The sequence below is a fragment of the Lupinus angustifolius genome, chromosome LG20 (assembly GCF_001865875.1).
Source record: "Lupinus angustifolius cultivar Tanjil chromosome LG20, LupAngTanjil_v1.0, whole genome shotgun sequence".
NCBI lineage: Eukaryota > Viridiplantae > Streptophyta > Magnoliopsida > Fabales > Fabaceae > Lupinus > Lupinus angustifolius.
The window spans coordinates 4,808,711-4,831,424 of NC_032028.1; the positions used below are offsets into that span (position 1 = coordinate 4,808,711).

The following is a 22,714-nucleotide window of genomic DNA, read 5'->3' on the forward strand; positions in this document are numbered from 1 at the left end:
CTTCATCGATAAAACATTGATCTCAAACTATCGTTTACTCATTTCGCCGACAGTTTTCTTGTCTCCCTTTTTCTTTAAGAATTGGACTAGACTTCATTTGATCTACTCTTCTAGGAGACTTCTATTCCTTTACATATGTCTAAATCACCTAAGGCGTGATTCTACCATTTTTTCTATAATAGGAGTTATTCCAATTTTCTCTCTAATGCACTCATTTCTAATCATATAATGTCTCGTGTATTCACTCTTGTAACTTAAGATTCTCATCTCTGCTACATAAAGACTACTCTGTTGCTGACATTCTATAGTCCAACATTAAGTCTCATATAATATTGTTGATCTTATTATAGTCGTGCGGTAAAGCTTCCCTTGAGCTTGAAGGGTACTTTTTATCATATATGACACCTGAAGAACTCTGCTATTTCATCCAACGAGCTTGAATCTATGTTTCATATCTTTGTCTATTTCTCCATCGTCTTATATGATTGACCCAAAGGTATCTAAATCTAGTGACATGTGGTATGATATGATCCCCAACCATTACTTTTCCGGTAGTGTTTGTCCATCTCTTATTAAATTTGCACTCCATATACTCTATCTTACTTGAACATATATGAAATTATCTGCTTCTAAAGCATGTCTCCCACTAAGACAATATTATCCACAAAAAGTATGCATTGTGACACTGATTCTTGAATATGCTTAGTGAACACATCCAAGACCAATGTGGAAAAGTAGGGGCTCAATATTGACCCTTGATGTAGTCTTTTGGCAATAGGAAAATTTCCAGAGACAGCGTCTTATGTTCTCACACTAGTCTTGACTTTATCATACATATCCATATATTGCTCGAATATAGGTAATTTGAATATCTTTCTTCTCTAGAGTTTTCCACAAAACCTCTTTAGGCACCTTATCACATGTCTTCTCTAAATCAATGAAGACCATGTGTAAGCCCCTTTGCTTCCTTCCATATCTTACTATGATTGCACATTGTGATAGCTAATTCGTATTGTCTTAACTTTCTTCCTTTGATGTTCTGAACATATTGTGATACTTACATTTAAGTGAATGCATAAATGTAGCTTTTGGATTTGCATACAAATATATTCTGCCTCAAACAGCAAAAATTCATCTCGTGTTTCATGTGTCACTACTCAAACATGTTATGGTTGTATCTGGTAGCCATTACATTATTATACTTAGTAACTAACCTGGATATGACTTTTCGGTTTAATGCTCATCATTCTCTTTGAATGATGATGGCTGAGATGATGGGTTCAAAATACAAAAGGGATGTCCATATGAACTATAAAGTGGAAAGCACATAAGAAAATTTGAGTTGAGTGAAGTTGAAACTTCCATAGATTCTCAAGCCAGCCATGAAGTTTGAGAATAATCTGTCAAAACAGAATTTTTGACATATATATATATATATATATATATATATATGTATATATCATCTATCGAATTAGATTATTAGATACAGTTACTAGTTTCTTAGCGTTAGCTTGTGCTGTTAGTGATAAGTTATCAACATTGACACTGACATGTTAGGAATTCAATAACTCTATTCAAGTTTAGGTAAGCAATTGGTCTAACCTTGCCTGTCAAATTTAGTAAATGATATATCATCGTTTGGGCATACAAAATATTTATTGTTTTGGAGATCTTGACTTGCAATGCTTTTGGCTTACACTTTTTTCAGGTGTTGTTGTGAATGCTGCACAGAGAGAGCAAGCGATAGAAGAAAAAAGAAACAGTTTCAGTCCAGGCAGGCTCCACAGTTCCTAGTAACTTTTATGTCAAGAATATAAATGATACAAAATCAACACTAATAATAAGCGTTTAAATTTTTTATTGGCATGTTGAGATAGCGTATAAAACAACAAGATTTGAGATATCAAATTATTGTTCTTAGAGGTCACATGTAGTAAACTTTAATTATAAAAATAACAGATAAATTGGGGAAAAATAGCCATTGATATGTTGATAACACTTCGTATTCATACTAAATTCATAATTTTACCATAGTTTTACTCCCATGTCAACTGAATTTAACTTCACTTTTTATATAACTATTCAAATTATAAAAAATATTTAAAACAACCTATTAATTTGCTTCAACGTCATTATTCTCGTGAACGCCATCCAACTTCACTAGGAATATTAAATATTATATTTCATATTATTTATTCCAGTGCATGAGAGGGATTATGGTTACTAGTAGGACATAGCTACCTGGACCTCCTCCCAAAGTACCATATTCTAAATCTTTTACCATAAATAGCTAGCACTATAACTAAAAACGGAAACCATTATAACTTGCTCCAACAACATAATAAACTTATACTACAACAACATAGTAGTTAAAGTAAATAGAACACTCAGCTTCAGAAATTAGAAGTGATTAAATCAAACTTCTTTGACTTCAACAGCACCAGCTGCTTTTTTCACTTCCAATTTTCCCTTCACATCCTTATCAGCTTCTTTCTCTTCAATCTCAAAAGCTGAAACTGGGAATGTCCTGAAAAGCCCTGAATGGGCTTTGAATGTGATCTTTCCATTGGGTGGATCATCCAAACAGATTTCACTAAGTGTGAGCCAAACCAAAAGCTCCTTAACCTTCACACCTGTGAGTTTCTTGATCTTACCAAACTCAACAGTGGCAGTGACTTCAGGTGCATAAGACACAAGCTTTCCAACCTTTTCAAACTTGTAAGTTGAACTTTTCTTCTGAATAAGCCACACAAAGCCACTTTCCCTGTCATAGCCACATTCTTCAATGTCTTTCAATGGCAAAAGACCATTTGGTAGGCCTATTTCTTTGAGAAGTTCTTTGGACTTTATTTGTCCCATTTCATCTCCATGGTACATCTCTGATCTTGCTTTCACCTTTTCTGATACAAGAGCCATCCTTTTCTTTGTGATGTTGATTTTCTCTTTTTCTGATATTTGGAATAAGCTAAAAGGTAATGAGATTGTGAAGGATCAAGGTTGATGGTAGGGTTGATATAGTTCTGAATCTATGACCTTACCCTTCTCTGTCCCATTAATTACATCTGTTGCCACTGTTGTTTGAACAACATCTTCATTTTAAAAATATCAACTTTATTCTATTTCGGATCTCATACAATATTTAATAACCTATTACATAATTTATTTGTTCTCGTAAATATGACCACGAGAAGAATGAGTATTTTTATGAAATGGGTAATTTTATAAAATAAAAATCTTACAATAGCAAATGGAAGAAGAATGTTCATATTTTTATAAGAATGAGTTAAGAATAATGTATGACAGATGCTCTTATTAGCAACCAATTTCTTTTTATTTTTGGGAAAATGTTTCCTGTAAAACCAAACTTCCATTCCAATTTATTTTTCTAATTAAAAATACAATTTAAAAAATCTAATGATTATGTTGACCTACATTTTGTGCTTTTTTTCTAATATATTGTTTCTCTTTTCTGGTCATTAATTTATTCCTCATTATTTACTTGAATCAATAAATTATTAAGTGAGGTTAAACATGGAATTAATATTAGTAAAGCTTAAATTTCTAAACGGAAAAGATAAATAGGAATAAAAATTCTTCAAATTGGACAAATAAATCGGGGGAGAAATATGGAATGAAATATCTGTTTTGTCTCATTTTTTATTAAGGAAAGTTGAAAGAATCTGGTTATGTTACATAAAGTGCAGCTGTATTTTCAGGCAGGATATTGATATGAGTAGTACATCTCTTTTATTTTAAAGTGTATTATTTCATTAATCATTTTCTTTTTATTAGTTAAAAATATAACATTAATATATATTTAATTTATGTTTTACTTTTTTTATCAATAAGAAATAAATAATAATTAGAGTGAGACAAACATTGGACAAAAAAATGTATCTTGGTTCTCATTTATTCAACCTCATTAGTTATGAATTATTTTTCACATTTATAATGCAATGCGTATTCATTAATTACTTGGTTTCTCAATATTGAATGCCACACCAATCACCGATATACAATAAAAGTTAGGATCTTGATGACTACTGTCTATAGACATTGGTGGATGAATCAAATCAGAGAACATTTTTATTAGATATCACAACCTTTACTAAAAATTTAATGTATTAAACTATGTTCTTTTTTTAATGAAAATTCTCTGTTTTTCATTTTTCAATGTTGGTAGTAATTAATAAACCCTTGATATAAATAAGGTCTTTTGTTGTGTATTCATTGACATGTGTCTAAAATTCCAAAAATAAGGTTTCATACGAAAAATTGAGGCGGTGCACATATTTGTTTTATCCTTAGTGTTACTCTGTGTCATGATATTGTAGTGTCTTAGAAAATTATTTAAAAATTAAATTTTAACTTAAATATATTTGCTAAATAAAAAATAAATTTATTTAAAAGATGAATTCACTTATTCCAAAAGAATTAAAAACTTTCTTAGCCATTAATTCTAGAAAAAATCAATAGTTTAAATTAGTAGATATATCTAAACTAGACTTCTCTAAAATTAATGATTAGGATGTGGAGTAAGTGAATCTTCCTTTTTATTACTTAATGATTCCTTCACGGCCATAAAAATTGTTGATACATTTCTTAAATGAGTTTAAATTTTGTTACTAGATTTGTTGACATATATAGATGTCACATTGATGCCGTGATAAATTGTAAAACAATATGAGTATTAATAGAATTTAATATATGTGTCCTTGGTAAAAAAAATATTTATTGTTAATACATTATATATACTAGTGTGTACAGACACATCGTGTCTGTCCGTCAATATTGTATGATATTACGTATTTAATTTTTATATATTTTATTTTTTATAATTATAATATATTTGTTGTATTCGGTGTCTTTATATTATAATTTTTATATGTTTATGATAATATTTAGTTCAATGTGAGATATGTGGTTAATTAATATGTTGGTGGTGATTAATTAGGATTACATTGTTTTTTGTAAATTAAATAATGTGAAAGACAAAATAGGAAGTGATATATATATATATATATATTTATTAATGTAAACAAATCTTACATTATTGATGACATAAAATGCTTTTTCTTGTATGTATATCAAGTATATGGGCGAAAAATTCACAATTCAATGAAAATATTGAAACATATAGAATGTATAACAAATATATAGAAACTTAACAGGGTAAATGATAGTGTGTTCTACAAATAAATGGCTTGACAATATTTTGATTGAAATAGTTTAAAGTGAGCAACAGAACCTAGAACATGAGAAAGAGTAGCATTACTCGCGACAACAGGGTAATATGGGTGAACTGCCAGGCTATTATTGATTAGTACAGTATTCCATCAATTCTCGTTTTCCAAAAAGATAATGGTTGAAAATTCTAGAAACGCTTTTGCCACATGATAGATTGAACATTTAATGCATAATAAAGGAAGTAGCAATCAGTTGGAGAAAGAAGCCAATGAGAATCCTCTACGTGTAATATAGTTGGGAAGGTTTACATTTGTGATTAATATATGGCAGCCATTTCTACCTGCATCCCCACCTATACTCCTCACATAATATTTAATTATGTATTATCACCTCCACTATATTACTATCAACTTTTATTGATTCAAAAAATACATGATTGATTCTTTTAAGTAATATTTCAGGTTTGAGTCTTATAGATAAAAAATATCTATTGAAAATGTTGATTTCATGTACCTGTGAATGTTCTCGATTCGGACAGAATTATTTCTATTGCGAAAATATATGTGGGAAACCAGAAAAAACATACTCATGATAAGTACATTTTCCCCGGTTATTATCATTCTTAATCATTATGCATGAATAGTAGTATAAATAAACAAATTTTACATTACAATATCATCTGTGCAAACAAAATTAAACTTGTATACTTTGATCCGGTCAGTACGCTAGTATAAACATCCCCTAATGTGAGGGAAAATGAACTTTTATTGTAAGCAAAAGGCGACCTAAGAAGGGAAAATAGGTTTGCTTAGTCAATTTCAATAAATGCAGGCCAGTAGGCAGTAGGTATTTATTGATGACTCCTTCATTTTCTAATAGACCCATACATACAACACTAAGCAATCATTCAGCCACCGATTCGATTTCTGTGCTACTTTTAATATATTCTCATCAAGACAATTTTGCATGGGGAGACTAAGATAATAAAATAATATCGCTTAAAATTATTATTTAACAACATTTTTTATATAAGCGCAATAGTATATAATATTATATTTAATAATATTTTTTGTAGCATTGTAGAGAGTTGGCATTTAACAACGTTCATTGAAGTAATCACGGTTAAATGTCTATTTTCTAAATAAAACAATATCTCAAGCAGACATTCTATTAAACACATGACAAACATGTCTAACTCCACCACATTTATAATAGATTTGTTAAATTACCAACGACTTCAATTACATTTAACTTTAACAGATTCCAATATTACAAAATAATATATGAGTAACGAGATTTTACGCAAATTGTTCATTCTTTCTCCTCCAATGTTTACCATAGTCAAAAACCTAGAAGACCATAACTGCATAACTTCATAACAAATAAAGATCACACTGTTAGTGAAGAGAAAGATAAATGAGCTAAAATAAGATAGCGATTTACCTTGTGCTTGAAGAGAGAAACCAAAAATCGATAACTTGCTTGAAGAGAGAAACTAAAAACATAAGAGAAAAAAATGTAACTTACGGAGAAGAAGAAAAGTAAGAGAAATAATAAACTAAATGATATGTATTATGGTGTGAGGTTTTATTTTTTAATTAGAACAAACATTTAACAAGTGCTTACTAAAGAAGTGCTTTTAAATATATGAAAACATTTAACAACGCTTTCTTCGATAAGCGCTATTAAAGATAACACTTTTAATATTGACGAAGTGCTGTTAAATATATGAAGTATGACATTTAACATCGCTTGCTTCAATACGCGATGTTAAACACATTTAACAACGATTTCTTCAATAATCGATGTTAAAGAATGTTATAATGTTCAATTAAATTTTTTTTAAAAATGTTATAAAGTTTTCGTTCACTTCCTTCCGAGAAAAGATGGAGATAAGTTACTTCAATATAATTATTCATAATTATTAATTATATACAATTTAATTTATAATTATAGACAAAAATGATTAATTATATATGAAATTATCATGTCCGACCGGATAATTTAACCGATTAAACGTAATACGGAACCTGTTCCAATTTAATATTCGACTCGGATTTCACAATATTATCTTTTAGATACATTGAAATTTTTATTTTTGATTGCAAGAACATAATACTCCAGAAATCACTATATTAGTAAACTTAGTATTGTAAATAAATTTGTCATCGAATTAATCTCCATAAGATTAATAATTTGCTGTTGAGTTAGTCTCTATGTAACTTATTAATCTTGAAGTGGCCAATATAATGACAAATATAACTTATGAGTAACAAATATAATGATAAGTTTCTGAAAAGAGGATAAATTTAATATTTAAGACAGTTTATAGGATTAAGTTAATAACAAATATAATATTTTAATAACTAAGTTACAAATTTTGTTAGATAATTAAGTTGGTGTGGAAACAAATTTTTTAATAGTTCTTTAATAGTTCTTTATTAACTAAGTTACAAGTATTATTAAAACAAATAAAAAATAATATGGTAAGATATTTTTATCATTAAAAATAAATCAAGTATTGGTGTCTCCATTAGTGAAGAGAATTTTTATTCTTTTATTATAATAATAATAAATTGATAGAGATCATTTGTCCCAAATGATACATCACTTTTTGCCGATTAATCAGAATATTGCTTTTTTTTTTTTTTTTTTACTTTCTTTTATTTAGCTGACAATGGTGATCTGTGGTTAATAAAGAACATGATGTGGCTTTGGACGGGACTGGATCTTGAAGCATCTGAAAATGTAACGTTTCTCATCTAATCGTCTGTTTTACGTGATTGCCATGCAGCTCACGTTATTTGGGTTCAAATCACAAGGATGTGTTCTCCTTTTTTAGTTGTAGTAAGATGCATTAGAGTGGATAAATAAAAGACCACGTTGCAGCTGATGCCAGGTGAACAAACTTTTAAATCTGGTCCAAGAATGCAATCCAGGTCTAGATATTAAATTTTTGAAAGTTTCCAAAACCATAGTATTCACAACTAGCTTTGTAGTGCAAATGAGCACGCACCAATTTGTAGTGCAAATGACCAGCTTGCTGCTATATTGGAGATGGAAAGAACAGTAACCATAAAGTTTGTACTATTACTCCATTTTTATAAGCCATAAAGTTTGTATTAAACATTACATTACAACTGTGAACAATTTATTTTGGCCATTCCATATCACCGACTAAGGGTTACAGGAATGAAATATACCAGGTAGGAAACGGGTTACAATTTGACACCACAAACCCCACTGCATATCAGTGGCTGGCTGAAAAAGTCCAACACAAATGAAGGAACAACAATAAATTAAACCAACACTCACAACCACCCATCATAAATTCAAGGGATATCATGTTATTTTTACAACAACTTGGACATTAAACTCGACAACTTCCTTTAAAAACTAGAAAGTAAGTTGTCAAGTTTTGATGTAAAAATTGTTGTATAAATAACAGTTGTAAAGTCAAAGAGAATAAACTTATTTGACTTCAACAGCTTCAACTGCATCTTCCACTTCCACATTTTCATCCTCACCCTCAGCAACATAGCTCTCATCAATCACAAAAGCTGACACTGGGAATGTCCTGGAAATCCCAGCAAAGGACTTGAATGTTATCTGGTTACTGTTTGCTTCATCAAGAAAGATTTCATTGAGTGTGAGCCAAACCAAAAGCTCCTTGACCTTCACACCAGTGAGCTTCTTGATCTTACCAAACTCAACAGTGGCAGTTACATGAGGTGCATAGGTGGCCAACCTATCAATCTTCTGAAACTTGTGAGTTGAGCTTTTCTTCTGAATCAGCCACACAAAACCACTCTCCCTATCATAACCACATTCTTCAATGTCTTTCAATGGCAAAAGTCCATTGGGTAGCCCCACTTCAGCAAGAAGTTCCTTGGACTTTGCTTGGCCAAGTTCATCTCCATGGTATATCTCTGCTCTGGCTTTTACCTCATCTGGGATCACCAAAGACATCTTTTTTGTGATGTTGTTTTCACCCCTTTTTCTAATGCTTTGAATCAGCTAAAAGAGGCAATGAATTGTGAAGAATAAGTGAGATAGATGGGGTATATATAGTTCTGAATTCATGACAATGCACTTATGGCAAATAGTTGTCTGATGAGTAAAGCATATGCTTCCTCCAACCTACCAAGCAATTATGGAGAAAGAAGTTGTACAAATTGAAGAAATGACTTTTATTAGAAAGATGTACGTTAAATAATAATGATTTTGTTAATCATTGCTTTAAGGATCATGTTTAAGAAGCTTAGAAAAAATTGGTGTTGTTTCTTTAGTGGTTATTTTTTCCTCAACATAATAATAATAGTACAACATTAAGTATAAAAATACATACCCATTCTCATTCGTCATTCATTTATGTTATTTATATTTAGAAGTTAATGATGAAAAATTAAGAATGATGGATAATATAATAATGATATAAAAATATCTTACATTATTTTGTACATACATTTTTTTCCTAATAATAATGTGAGGCTAAATATATTTTCTTCAATCTTTTGGACTAAAAGTATAAATATTTATAGATATTTATTCAACATTTATTTGTATTAATTTTTTGATAAAACAATAATGATTAAAAATAAATGATAGATAATAGAATGATAGTATATAAAATTAGCACATTTAGACAAAATAAGCTTACAATAAAATTCTAAGCCAATTCTGGTTAGTGAGTTTTAAGATTAATAAATTAAGTGTGGAGAGCCATCTACTTTAATATTAAGTTTTGTAATATTACTTTATATTTTAGCCATTAATTTTAAATAAATCTAATAATTTAGATCTATTCATTAATTTAAATCATTAAAATTTTCTAATTAATGATTATAGAGTTAATTTAAAAAACCTAATCTAAAATAAAAAGATCTCTTCTCCTCAATTAATTATTAAGTCACTCATACTCCTTTATGATAGGTGTAAAATTCAATGCATAAAAGTAGGAAGGTTAGAGAAAGAAACCAATGAGTATGCTTGACGTGTAATATAGTAATATAGTTGGGAAGGTCACATTTGTGTAACAAAGATCACATGTCTCGTAATTTTTATGTCTTTTTATCTTGGACTAATCAAACTTTATAAAATATTAATTTTCATTTTTATAATTTTTCTTTTTAAATAAATAAATTTTATAATTAACTTGTTATACTAAGTGAGACATAAATGGAAATGTAATCCCCATCTACATTTGTGATGAGATTGGACAGCCATCTACTACCAGTCTCCCTCACATCATAATTAATTGAGGGGAAAATGACATTGTATAATTATGATAATATGTGTTATTTATTATTTATATTTATGTTTAATAATTAATAATTTGTCCAAAAATCAATAGAAATTAATAATAAATAATATAATGATTGTATATAAATTTTTTATATTAATAGTACATAATATTATTTTTTTAAGCTCATCTTATCAAATAGTTAACAATGATCTTAAACGATTGATATAGTCTAATGGTTTTCAAAGTTATTATCATAATGGCTCTTTTAGAGATAACAGTATATGACTTATTGAATATGAACAACTTTTACATTAAAAGTTCATTAAATTATATCTGTACAAACCAAACTAAACTTGTTTACTTCGGTGCCATATATTAGCATAAAGTTCTCGTCAAATATATCTAGAGCTCGTGTGTGTAAGTAGAAAAACCTTATAGTGTAAGCAAGGGACAATCATTCAGAGAATAATGTTGACATTTAAGAGAATAAATATCTAACAAACTCAAATATAACTCAGTTCAAATGATGTATTATATAAACAAAAATCGTTATAAACAATAAGATAACAACAACTTAAATAATATAATATAAATAAAATAAAATAAACTAAATATTAGATATAATAATTCTCTCTAATCTAAATATACACTAAGAAAGAATAGGTTTGATAAACAATTTCAATTTTTCATTAGGCCATTAGAGTTTTGTTGCCCCTTTTATTTTCTCATTGGGCCACCGACTTATAGATTAAGTAAACCGATACCCATAATTTATAACACGTTAACTGGCAAATTGTTAAGGAATTCATATGCTTTTGGGGCACTTAGTGCGCATTTATGTTATAATTGTGTAAGATTCCTAATAACTTAGTAATCTTGTTATGTGTAGGAAATTTTATGTGTTTATGTTATTTCAGGATAAGATTTAAGAAAAAAAAAAGGAGAAAAATGAGAAGATTGGTGTTTGTGAACACTCCAAGCCTCGCCCAAGCGAGGAGAGGGTCACCCAAGCCACAAATAGGAGAAAGAAACAAGAGAATTTGTTAACAGAGTTCGACCAATTGTGCCTACGTCCCCGGGAGCGCTGAGCGGCTACCAATATATTATTAGAGAATAAAGATTATAAACCCTAGCACACTCATGAGCCCACCTGCTCATGAGGTGTTTCTATTTGGTACTTATATATGGTGCACATTATAACAAGAGACTTGAGTCCAATATATAACATTGCTTACTCTACTCTATTTCAATACTAGACAATATGGGACTAACACAATAACATATTTCAAGCATTCCCAACAATCTCCACCTTGATTGAAATAGACGAATATCTCGCTCCTTAGGAAATCTACACAAGAATCTCCACCTTAGCGAATATATGACTTCACCTTGTTCAATGTCTAATTCTCTGTAACTGATCCCCTACAACATAGACCTTATGAGTATCCTTGATGATGTTACCAAAAGTCTAGCTCTCCAAACTGTAGTGCAGCTTCCCGTACCGCCATCAAATGAAACACACCGCCTAGCCACCTATTGCTAGGAAGTCTTTCGATATATTGGAACATTTACACAAAAGTTCACTAACAATCGTCCTCTTCAATACTCAGTCAAACTGAACCTTGGAGCCTCCTTGGAAAGCCTCAATCGCTACCACCATTGTCTACTCCGACAATCCTAGTTCAAAAGAACTATCATACCCCACTATAAGGAGTATACCCACATCACACACCTTGCGTCAATGTTAACTAATATTTGTCTCAAATCCTTGTATCCAAACCAATGCTCATGTCACACCCCTGCATCTCTATGAATGCTCGTGTTACAACTTGCATCAAAGTCAATGCTCATGTTACACCCTACATCAAAGTCAGACAGCGCCTCTATGCTTTTGTGGATCTGCTAACAATTAATATTGTTCACTATGACGTCTTAGATACGCCATTAGAATATTCCACTTATTATCTTAAATGAGAACATTCTCTCAACATCTAGAGAGATATTTTGCAGCACCTGTCTCTGGGTCAAACTCAACACATGAGTCCCTATCCTTACCTTGATCCTAACCCAATACATGAACTTATGCGGTTCTGGATCAACACATACATCGCCCACACCACAGTTCCACCATGTTTCCTTCATCTTCAACTCATCTACTCTATCTTTGCCATTACATTTGATGCATCTTGTCTAGCCATCACGCCTTCATCCTCTTTAGCCTTTATTTGACGTATGGGTTAAGAGCCATCTACCAATTGGCTCTGATACCAATTGTTGGTGTAGCGGAAGTGATCATTGCGCAATGTTGACCACAAGCAATCAAATAAAGGACATAAGAATAAATAGAGGAGAAGAAACAAGAGAATTTATTAACGGGGTTCAGCCAATTGTGCCTACATCCCCGAGAGCGTTGAGTGACTACTAAGATATTATTAGAGAATAAGGATTACAAACCCAAGCCCACCTGCCAATGGAGTGTTTCTATTTGGTACTTATATATGGTGCACATTTTAACAAGGGACTTGATTTCAATATATAACATTGCTTACTCTACTCTAATCCAATACTAGACAATGTGAGACTATCACAATAACATATTTCAAGCATTCCCAACACGAAGTGCTCAGGTCTGAAAGCCTCTTATTTCCTCGCCCAAGCGAGAATTTCTAGCTTGGGTGAGGGCTTGGAAGTTGGAACTAATGTTGGCGGTTTCGGAAGTCAGAAAAGGTTATCTAACCATTTTCCAAGCTTTTTCACACGATTTTTAGAGAGGGAAACACTAGAGAGGAAGAGAGAAGTCGTGGAAACGATTTTATATCCAGAAATTCTTGTATTTCTTATAAGGAGAGTGTTGTAATGGCAAGGATGAGTGGCTAGTTCTTCGATGTTGGGATTTAAAATGTAATCTTCTTATATTGTACTCCTGAGTTCAATTCTAATGTAATTGTTATTTGATTTTGGTAAGTTTATCTCGTTCTTAATGCATGAGTTTAATTAGCTATTGAATTCTTGTTCTTGGGTTCGAGTTTAATTGAAAAGTTAACATTTGACACCTGATTTGGATTATCTTCTTTCATACATTATTATTTTAGGAATGGATAATGGTGTGTGGATTACTTTTACATAGTTTTTAATGCTAGTTAATCAGTGAATTAGCCAAGGAATTGGTAATTGAGTGAATATCTAAGGATTTTACACTCAAGGAATTGATGTAAATGAATTGTCGAAAATGTGCATCAAAATCAGTAACTTCACAAGTTGCTTAGAATTGAATCTATGGATGTCAAAAGGGAAAATTGATGAACTTCGATCCCAACTCTTTTAAATTCGTAGTTAACATTTTATTTCAATTTAACATTATTACAAAATAATTATCACATTATTAAACACATTCGTGTAAATAGTTGCTCAATTAATTCTTGTAGGAATTAGTGTAAATCCACTCTGCTATCTGAGGACGATATCCCAATACTTTACTGGATTTTACTACTTGGATGATACGGTGCGTTTGCCGTTCCACAAATATCTAACTTAACATAAATATAACCGACGTAATTATTTGAGTATCATATTTATATACCGACAATATAAAGATTTATATACAATCAGTTTATCATTCATAATTCATTTGTACCACTTAAGTTTTATTTAAGAATCAATGATAATTAAAAACAAATAAATATTATAGTAATAGTGTAGAAAACTCTTACACTATGGACTATAAGTACATACATATTTTTCTGTGATTCTTTTGTTGTCATGTCTTTCCGATCCTATTTTCATAAATAAGACATTAGGAGAGGGACAATGAATAATCCCCACTTTTTATTAACAATTCATACTCTATTCTATTTCTAAATTATATTTTAAAGAGAATAAAATATAATCCAGTGTGGTGGAGACTGATTATGCAGTATAAAATACTAAAGGAGTTAAGTCGGGGGCAGATAGGATTGAGATTGTTACAAGGATAAAATGATAGATGAGGAAGAATTGGGAGGTTTCTGTGTCTCATATTATGCAACGAGGAAATAATTGTGCTGACTAACTTGCAAATTGTATTCTGGGACTAGATTATGAACTTCACCATTACATGATCACCATTCTAACGGAAGTTAATCTCTTGTTGTTTATCGGAGTTAATATTTTTTTTTGATATTAACAATCGTATCTCTTCATTTTTTAGGTAAGAAATTAATCATTGTTTTATTTAATTATTGTATAGAAATTTGTACCAATGATTATCACATTAGAAAAGTAAATTACTTAACTGACCCCTTTATATATTTATTATGCTTGTAATGTTTTAATTTATGTTGTATTTAACATTACTAAATCTTATAAAAAATAATCATTAGGTATTTTCATGTAAATTACATAAACAAATAAAAATAGTTAATTTAAATAACTTTATTGGTATTTTTAAATAAATATTCAATAATAAAATTTTACTCTCATTTAATATTATACAGTCTTGGATACAAGAAACTGTTTATTTAATTATATTATATATATATATATTGATTTCTTTAATCTATACTATATATAAAGCCAAAACATGGCGTAACTTCTAATATGATGTAATTTTCACTTCCTATTTTACCATTCACATTATTTAATTTTTACAAAAAAATCATATAATTCTAATTAATCACCACCAACATATTAATTAACCACATCTCTCACCTTAAACCATACATTATCATAAACAGACAAAAATTATAATATAAAGTACACTGAATACAACAAATATATTCTAATTATGAAAAAATGAAATATATAAAAACTGAATATATAATACCATACAATATTGACCGGCAGATACGAAGTGTCTGAAGACACTATAATAAAAGAACTTCAAAACTTATTAGGGAAGGTCCTTAATAATAAATGGTGTATAAAAATTATTTTTAAGTATTTTATAAAAAAAAAACCGACTTATTATACGGTATATGCTACAATAAGGAGAAGTAAAGGATTAATAAATATTACAATCAAATTTGAGTGAACAATTTATCTGGCCATTGGAAGATATGACAATCATTTACAGCAATGAATCATTCCAGGCAAAAAAAAACCCACAACTTATTATGAATAGAGAATGATCACTTGTCCTAATGACATCTCTTATTTCATACTAATGACATATTATTATCTATATCTATACTATTAATAAAGGGAAAACACAAAATAACCACCCATCATGGTGTAATTTGTGTTTTCCTATTTTGCCCTCAATATCTTTTTATTTCTATCAAAAAACTATATAATATTATTTTCTTATTTTATTTTATTATCTTCTTATTTTAAAAGTGTATTTAAAAAATTCAATATTAGATCAATTCAACCGTAAATTTAGCGCAAAAAATTATATTTGAATTTATAAAATACAAACTATACATTACAAACGATAGGAAAACAGGTTGACATGCACGACAGTGCATGCCAACACGCTAGTATTAATAAAAGAAAATTTCTCAAAAACAAAAAATAATATTTTGGTTGACTTGAGATAAAAAATGAAAGACAATATGACCTCTGTACGGTATGAATAGACAATGGCTAAAAAATTCAAAGATAAAGGATGCAACAGCCATAAACTGAACCAACCACCCATTGCTTTCCCTTTCTTCTTCTCCAACTCCCCTTGTCTTTTTTCCCCACGTGTCCATGCTGTAGTAGTAAATATCCATGAGGGCAAAACAAAGGATACTTACAATTGATTGAACTACCACTCCTGCAAGTAGGACATTGGCACGCACATGCATGAACCACTGTCTAGGTTCTTGAATGTGTGTCAACAATATCAGCTGAATGTAGTTCTCAAGTTATTTTGGGTATCTACCCCCATTATTCCGGGACAGAAGTTGTTTAACAAGGACTCTATTTGATTTACTGCTTTAGGATTTGATGTTGTGAGCACCTGTTTTTCACAATATGATCCAACACGTATGAATATTTTTTTTTATCGGCAATTGTTAGTATGTTAGTTGTTAGTATGTTAGTATTTTGTTGTGGGTGAGACTCCACTCTCAACCTTCTACACCCTACCATCTAACCACCTTATAACCTTTTTTTTTGTTGATGGTGAGACTCGGAACCCACAACCTCCTGCACTTCATTCCTTACGACCACCCTATTCATCATCAAACCACCTTATGACTCCAACATGCATGAATATTAAGTGATAATGTAAAAAGAATTACTTAGAATTGAAATTTGAGATAACATCTATGTTAAATTTCTAGTGTTCCTCCATGTAGAAACGCATGTGATAGGCTTTTAACCTAACCTGTTAAGCCCAATGCCCTTTTCAACCTCATAAACTTAATTAAAATCTGAATGGTGGGTGTCAAACTCTATTTTATACTTGGAACTTGTGTTATTTTGTTATTATGACTAGGTTATAATATGTATCATGTATGAACTTATTATTTGAATCTGTTTTACTTCATCTAATATGCTTATTGTCGTTATCTTTAGTATTATGCTTATGAGTTTGTGCGTATATATGAATATTTATAGTATTATATATATAGTAATTTAAGTGATGAGAAGATTTCAAAATAATAAATTAAGAGGGCTTCAAAATATTGTTTTTACGTCATAGTCCCTTGCTGTTATAAATGAAAATATAAGATTTACATCGGTTTTTTAAGATCAGAAACTTAATCCACACGAAATTCTATATGTCATATACTAATTAATGTAATTTAATAAAAAATATAAGACGCATCATTGTGGCATGCCACTCTTCTTTATACACGGTAATAAGAAAATTGTGATTTGTGTCTTTATAAACTTTGGCAATGAGCCATACGCGTGAGCTTAGCTTGGTATAGAATTTTTTTAATTTTATTTAGGTTTTAAGTTTTATAAATTAAATTAAGCTTGTTTGGAAAATAAACTTAGTTTATAAACCAAGAGAAAACAAAATCTTCCGAAATTTTCCTTTTCCAAATTTATAATCTCACACATTATACTAAAATGTCGAAACATGTAATATTTAGGATTTAATATGTATACACTGACAATGCAAGTGTTTTTTACACTATCAGAAAATTATCCACCATTAATTTTTTAACCACCATTGACTCTTAAACAAAAATAATTCAAATCAATAATAGATGATGCCCAGATTTTAAACTTTAATATTTACAGTAAATAGCTGATATTGTACTATACATATTAAGGTGTTAGAGACTTATTATGTATACATCCAACCCAATAGAGTGGGCTAAGGTAGTAACCAGTTTGGGCTAAGCCTAACTATTTGGGCCGTTAGGGTAAAGTTAAAACGACGTCATTTGAAGCAAAAACGGATGATAGTGCAAACCCCTAACCCCTGCGTGCCTCGCATTGAAGTTGATTGTGTTGTGTTGTTGCAAGGTTGAAAGGACAATATGGCAATGGTGTGGTTACAGAGGATGATGACAAAAGGAAGGGGCAATTTACTCTCAACAGTGGCAATTCCGCATTCTAGATTCTTTTCCAAACCAAATCCCTACGTTGGTAACTTTTTTGTCATTCTGTTACTTCTCAACCTATGAAAACCACCAAGCTTTTTTAATCGATTCTGTAAATGTAAATAATGATTATTTTATTATGGTGATGCAGTGAAGGTTGGGATCCCAGAGTTTCTAAACGGAATAGGCAAGGGAGTTGAATCACATGTTGCCAAGCTTGAATCTGAAATTGGAGATTTCAATAGCCTACTTGTTACTCGTACCCTCAAACTAAAGAAGCTTGGTGTTCCTTGCAAACATGTAATCCTTGTTACTTTATGCATTTTCATCTATAACTATTGTGTCATTACAATTAACAAATGCTTATTTATTATTTAGATCGCCTACAACTCACTAGTGTTTATCTTTGTAGTTTGTCATGAAAATTAATGTTTGCCCTAATTTTTGGTTTGGTTATTACTTTATGAATCTATTGAGGAAATTAAAATAAGTCCCTAGTCCCTACACTATTTTTTGTTTGGAGCCCGAATTTATAAGAAACACTAATTGAATATCTCATACACATCTCTTTAGTCTTTAGGGTTCATGTATGCTTTTACTTTATAGGAACCTCTTGTATTTCCAAAATGTTAAAGACTTATTTGAATTATGCCAAAAAGTTTGAGTTTCTACAAATGTATGCAACTCTAATCGAAATGTTTATGAAGGAGACATTTTCATAAGTTGTGGGTGTAGCCTAACCCACGAGGCTCCCACCTAGTGGTGTCTAAGGAGAGTAAATGTATGTGGTTTTTATCCATGCAAGAGAGCGCGAGAAAGTATAGGATGCTCTTGGACTAATGGTCTATGACACTTCTTCACCATTGATTTCGAATAGTCATAATTTTAACTCAGTGATAATCTATGGTGAAGATGTGTCCCTAATCATCGGTTTGAGTGTTTACGACAATCTAATATATCTCCACAAGGAGATAACTATTTTCATGATTTGACCTTCCGACCTTCAAGTCATAAGTTTGCAACCTTATCGTTGTGCGAGGGCCAACCCTCATTTACATAAACTTAAGGACTTGATTGAAAACTTCTGAACCTATTTGAATTTCTCCATAATGTTTAGGGACCAATGGAGTAATTAAACCTTAATTTTATTCACACGCAGAGTAGGCTTTTCATAATTAGGCTCAGTTTTTGAATTATATATTTTTGATATAGCTAATAGTCTGTTGTTTATTTAAACTATGTTGAAATATGTCCTGATTTCTTTTGTAATTCAGTATACAAGGTTGTGTTTTAACTTTGAAATCAAGAAGAAAATCTTGTGACCAATATTTAAGAGTGTGATTTATGTGAAATTTATCATAATGGGGGGGTCATAAGCCTTCCCTCTCTCTCTCTCTCTCCAAAAACCAGCTTGCAAGCAGCTACTAAGCTTATCAAAGGACTCTGGATTGTCTTTAATTTCAATGCACCTTAAAAATGGGCTTGTACATTATCCACACTTCAAGCCCTAAGACCTTTTGGCATGAAAGACATGTTAAAGATTTAATAAAGCCATCCACTAGTCTTTACTTAACAACTCAAGCTTTTAGGAGAGTTAATCCTTGACATAAATTACACATCTGAAAAGTCTCTAGTGTTTTTAAACCTGAAGCTTTCTGTCCAATCAATTTACCCCCCTCTCAATGCATATTGCTTTTTTCCTTTTCTTTTTTTTATATAAACCCCTTCTTGCTGTGTCATTAAGATGCCATTGAACTGGCACTAACTTGCTACATGTATCCATGGTTAAAGATTAAGTGGTCCAGTTTTATATAACTGTCTCTAGAAACGAAGGTATCTTGTGTATATTAATATTCGTCTTGGTATAATATACCTGCATATATGATTACATTACCAGCATCTAAGATGCGGATTGGTGTTTAATTTCCATCAATTATAGGTACCTCTGGCTCATTGCTCCCAATATATATTGGGAATCTAACATTAAAAGGGTCGGGCTTTATCAACTTAGATTACTTTATTAAAAAGTATAAATTTATTCCAAACATGTGGAACATATATGCCAGTGTATCCTGTATCTTAAACTCCTGTATTCAAGACTTTGGCACTAGATAATTCCTAAGTTTGTTGTCAACTTTAAATATTGGGAGTGAAATGAATCCCTGTCATGGTAATCATTGCTGGTGAGAGTTCTGATTTTGTCAATCCCAGGAATTGTTGATAGAGAAATGACTTTTTACCTTTGCATGGTTGGATGTTTTGTGCTGTTACCCTGATTCTAACACGACACTGATTTGATTTCTTTACAAGACATAAAATTGTTTTATCGACTTGCGAACTCTTTCTAACAACCTAGTTTCTGTTTTGCAGAGGAAGTTAATATTGAAATTTGCACACAAGTACAGGTTGGGATTGTGGAGGCCACGTGCTGAGTCCATCAAAGCCTGATTAGTTTGGATGTAGTAAGTAAGCCTTTCTTTGTAAAAGACCAAATTCTAATCGGTTAGCTGCAGGACAATGACAATGCTGACTTTACATGAAGAGATAAAGTCATTGGCTCTGCATTCCAGCCATCTTTTTCATCACATCTATCTTTTGTGAACAAATATTGGTATTTACATCATTTATGTAGAATGGACATGTGCCTTGATTGTCGGTATGTGCTTGTTATTTCACCATATCTTCAGTGATATCACTGCATTTTCCTGTGAATGGGATTTTGAGTGAGGGCTTAGAAAAGTCCACAATGCTTTCATGATAGCTGTGGTTAAATCCAAATGAAACTCATTCAGCGCTTTGTATCTCTTAATAATTGTTTCATGGTTGATCATATGTACTAAGTTGTTTCATAAAAAATTTACTGGTGCATGCTTTAACTATACACTGTCTAATGTTTGATAGACTTAAGATAGGGTTAAGATTAAGATTAGGACACATATTAGGTAAGCTTCTTTTAAGTATTTATCAAGGAATTGTGATAATTAATAGATATAAAATGTGCCTCTTAATCATTTCATCCAAATTATACACATGCTATATTTTGTTTAGATAAACATACACGTAATCGTTCACACCATATTTTAACGTATTATTTGCACTCCTAGGCTTTTTTAGTGCGCTTTAACCATGGATGGACTTGGGGCCAAGCCCAATACTTAATTACTCGATTTGGCAAAAATGAAGACATTAGCCGATGTGGGTTTAATTTGTTAAGCCCCGTTATACAAGTTTGGCACGAGACTAATACCTGAGATTCTTGGATTTGGATCAGTGTTGATATTAGAATATCGTTATAGGTGATGTTCTGGTTTATGGTTGAGTCATTATTTTTTCTGTGAAGCAAAGTACTCCACTTTGAGAAATAAAGTTGGAGCCATTATTGTCTCTTTCATCAATAATTCAACAAGGACAATTGTATCTATTTTTTTTCAGAAAAAGATAATCTACCAAGTATTATTGAAACCATTTTTTTGTGCGCTCACAACTTGTGTCAAACCTGTTTTTTATTATTATTAAAAGTTGGGTGGCTGAAGGGCGGCGACTAGTGGTGAAGGTTGGCAGAGGAATATGGGAAACTGTATGAATACATAGGATCCCTATAAATTTATAAAATTTGCTTATAGGAGTCTTATGCATTGGGTCTTAATCTTATTATTCACGTGACATGTTGAGATAGTAAAATACTCAAGCAGTAAGAAGACTGAATTTTACAAGAATAAAGTAGCCAGGTAAAGAATGGGGCAGTAGTACTAATAGGCGACCAAATAAGAATCTACAACAAAATAGAAACTTTATTGGGCTGTCGGTTTGGAATTTTCCCAAGTGTTGAAGTAAAGAGTGGGAAATGGCAGCTTTAGTCTCGGGTCCTCTAAAGATAGAAGGCTGCACTGCACATGAGAAAGAGAAAGAGAAAGAGAAAGAGATGATAAAAGAAGAAGAGAGAGATACATTGGTAGTTGGCCCCTTATTTCATTATAATGACACAAACAGAGAGAAGAGAAGGGAAATCAGTGAAAGCGCATGCATATGGGGCCATTTGCATTGATACAGAGTTTTTTGTCTATGCTTCAATGAGGCCACGTGTGGTATGGGACAGATGGGCCCCTAATTCAATACCAGTAGTTGATGCATTTGTATCACACACTCCCTTTTCACCTTCTTTTTTCCTTCATTTCTTCTTTGCCTTTCTTCTCAACCACCACCAAACCATGGAACAATAGCCAGCCACCAACGAACTTCATTTCTATTTTTTGTGCAACAAGTGGTAAATCTTTAATGTGTTTTTTAAATGTGTAAAGGGAACACATTTTTGTCTCTGTATCATTCCATTTAATGCACCTTTCTTCATTTTCATTAGTCAGAAATATTGAAATAAACTTTGAGACAAAATATGTGGTTTCGTCCTATTGTACATTTTCACTTATTTATCTGAAAAATATAAGTTTTAACAAGCATATGTGTTGTTATAAATTAAAGTAGTTTTAATAATAAAACATCTGGTCCTGATTATTAGGAGATGTTTCATCTGGTAAATGTATTGATATTTTATTTTTGCTACGAAGAAATAATAATAATAAGATAATTAAAGGAAAACATGCGTGCACTAAATTGGTGTGTGGCTGAAAGGAACCACAACACGTTGAATAAATAAATGGCAGATGTTGATTTGTTTGATAGACATTTTGTCGTATAGTAACCCAATGTCTCTGCTCTTTATTGGAAGCATAATAAGCATTGTCTTCATTCATGACACAAAATGAGGTTCTCTTCAATCTTTGATAAATAAAAAATGGAGTGTCGTTAGACTCTGACACCT

At 31.1% G+C, this 22,714-nt stretch overlaps 3 protein-coding genes across 3 annotated transcripts; 1 reads left to right on the top strand and 2 right to left on the bottom strand.

Moving 5' to 3' along the window:
* LOC109335248 lies at positions 2,157–2,994 on the bottom strand. Its single transcript, XM_019571367.1, has one exon. The coding sequence runs from the start codon at positions 2,914–2,916 to the stop codon at positions 2,416–2,418; it is 501 nt and encodes a 166-aa protein (XP_019426912.1). The 5' UTR covers positions 2,917–2,994; the 3' UTR covers positions 2,157–2,415.
* Positions 8,273–9,232, bottom strand: LOC109336577. The gene is made up of 2 exons (XM_019573256.1): positions 8,651–9,232; positions 8,273–8,537 (listed from the first exon to the last, which is right to left on the bottom strand). Exon 1 carries the CDS (start codon positions 9,154–9,156, stop codon positions 8,659–8,661), a length of 498 nt encoding a protein of 165 aa, XP_019428801.1. The 5' UTR covers positions 9,157–9,232; the 3' UTR covers positions 8,273–8,537; positions 8,651–8,658.
* On the top strand, positions 17,787–20,777 carry LOC109335074. Its single transcript, XM_019571131.1, has 3 exons — positions 17,787–17,944; positions 18,050–18,198; positions 20,269–20,777. The coding sequence occupies exons 1-3, from the start codon at positions 17,836–17,838 to the stop codon at positions 20,344–20,346; spliced, it is 336 nt and encodes a 111-aa protein (XP_019426676.1). The 5' UTR covers positions 17,787–17,835; the 3' UTR covers positions 20,347–20,777.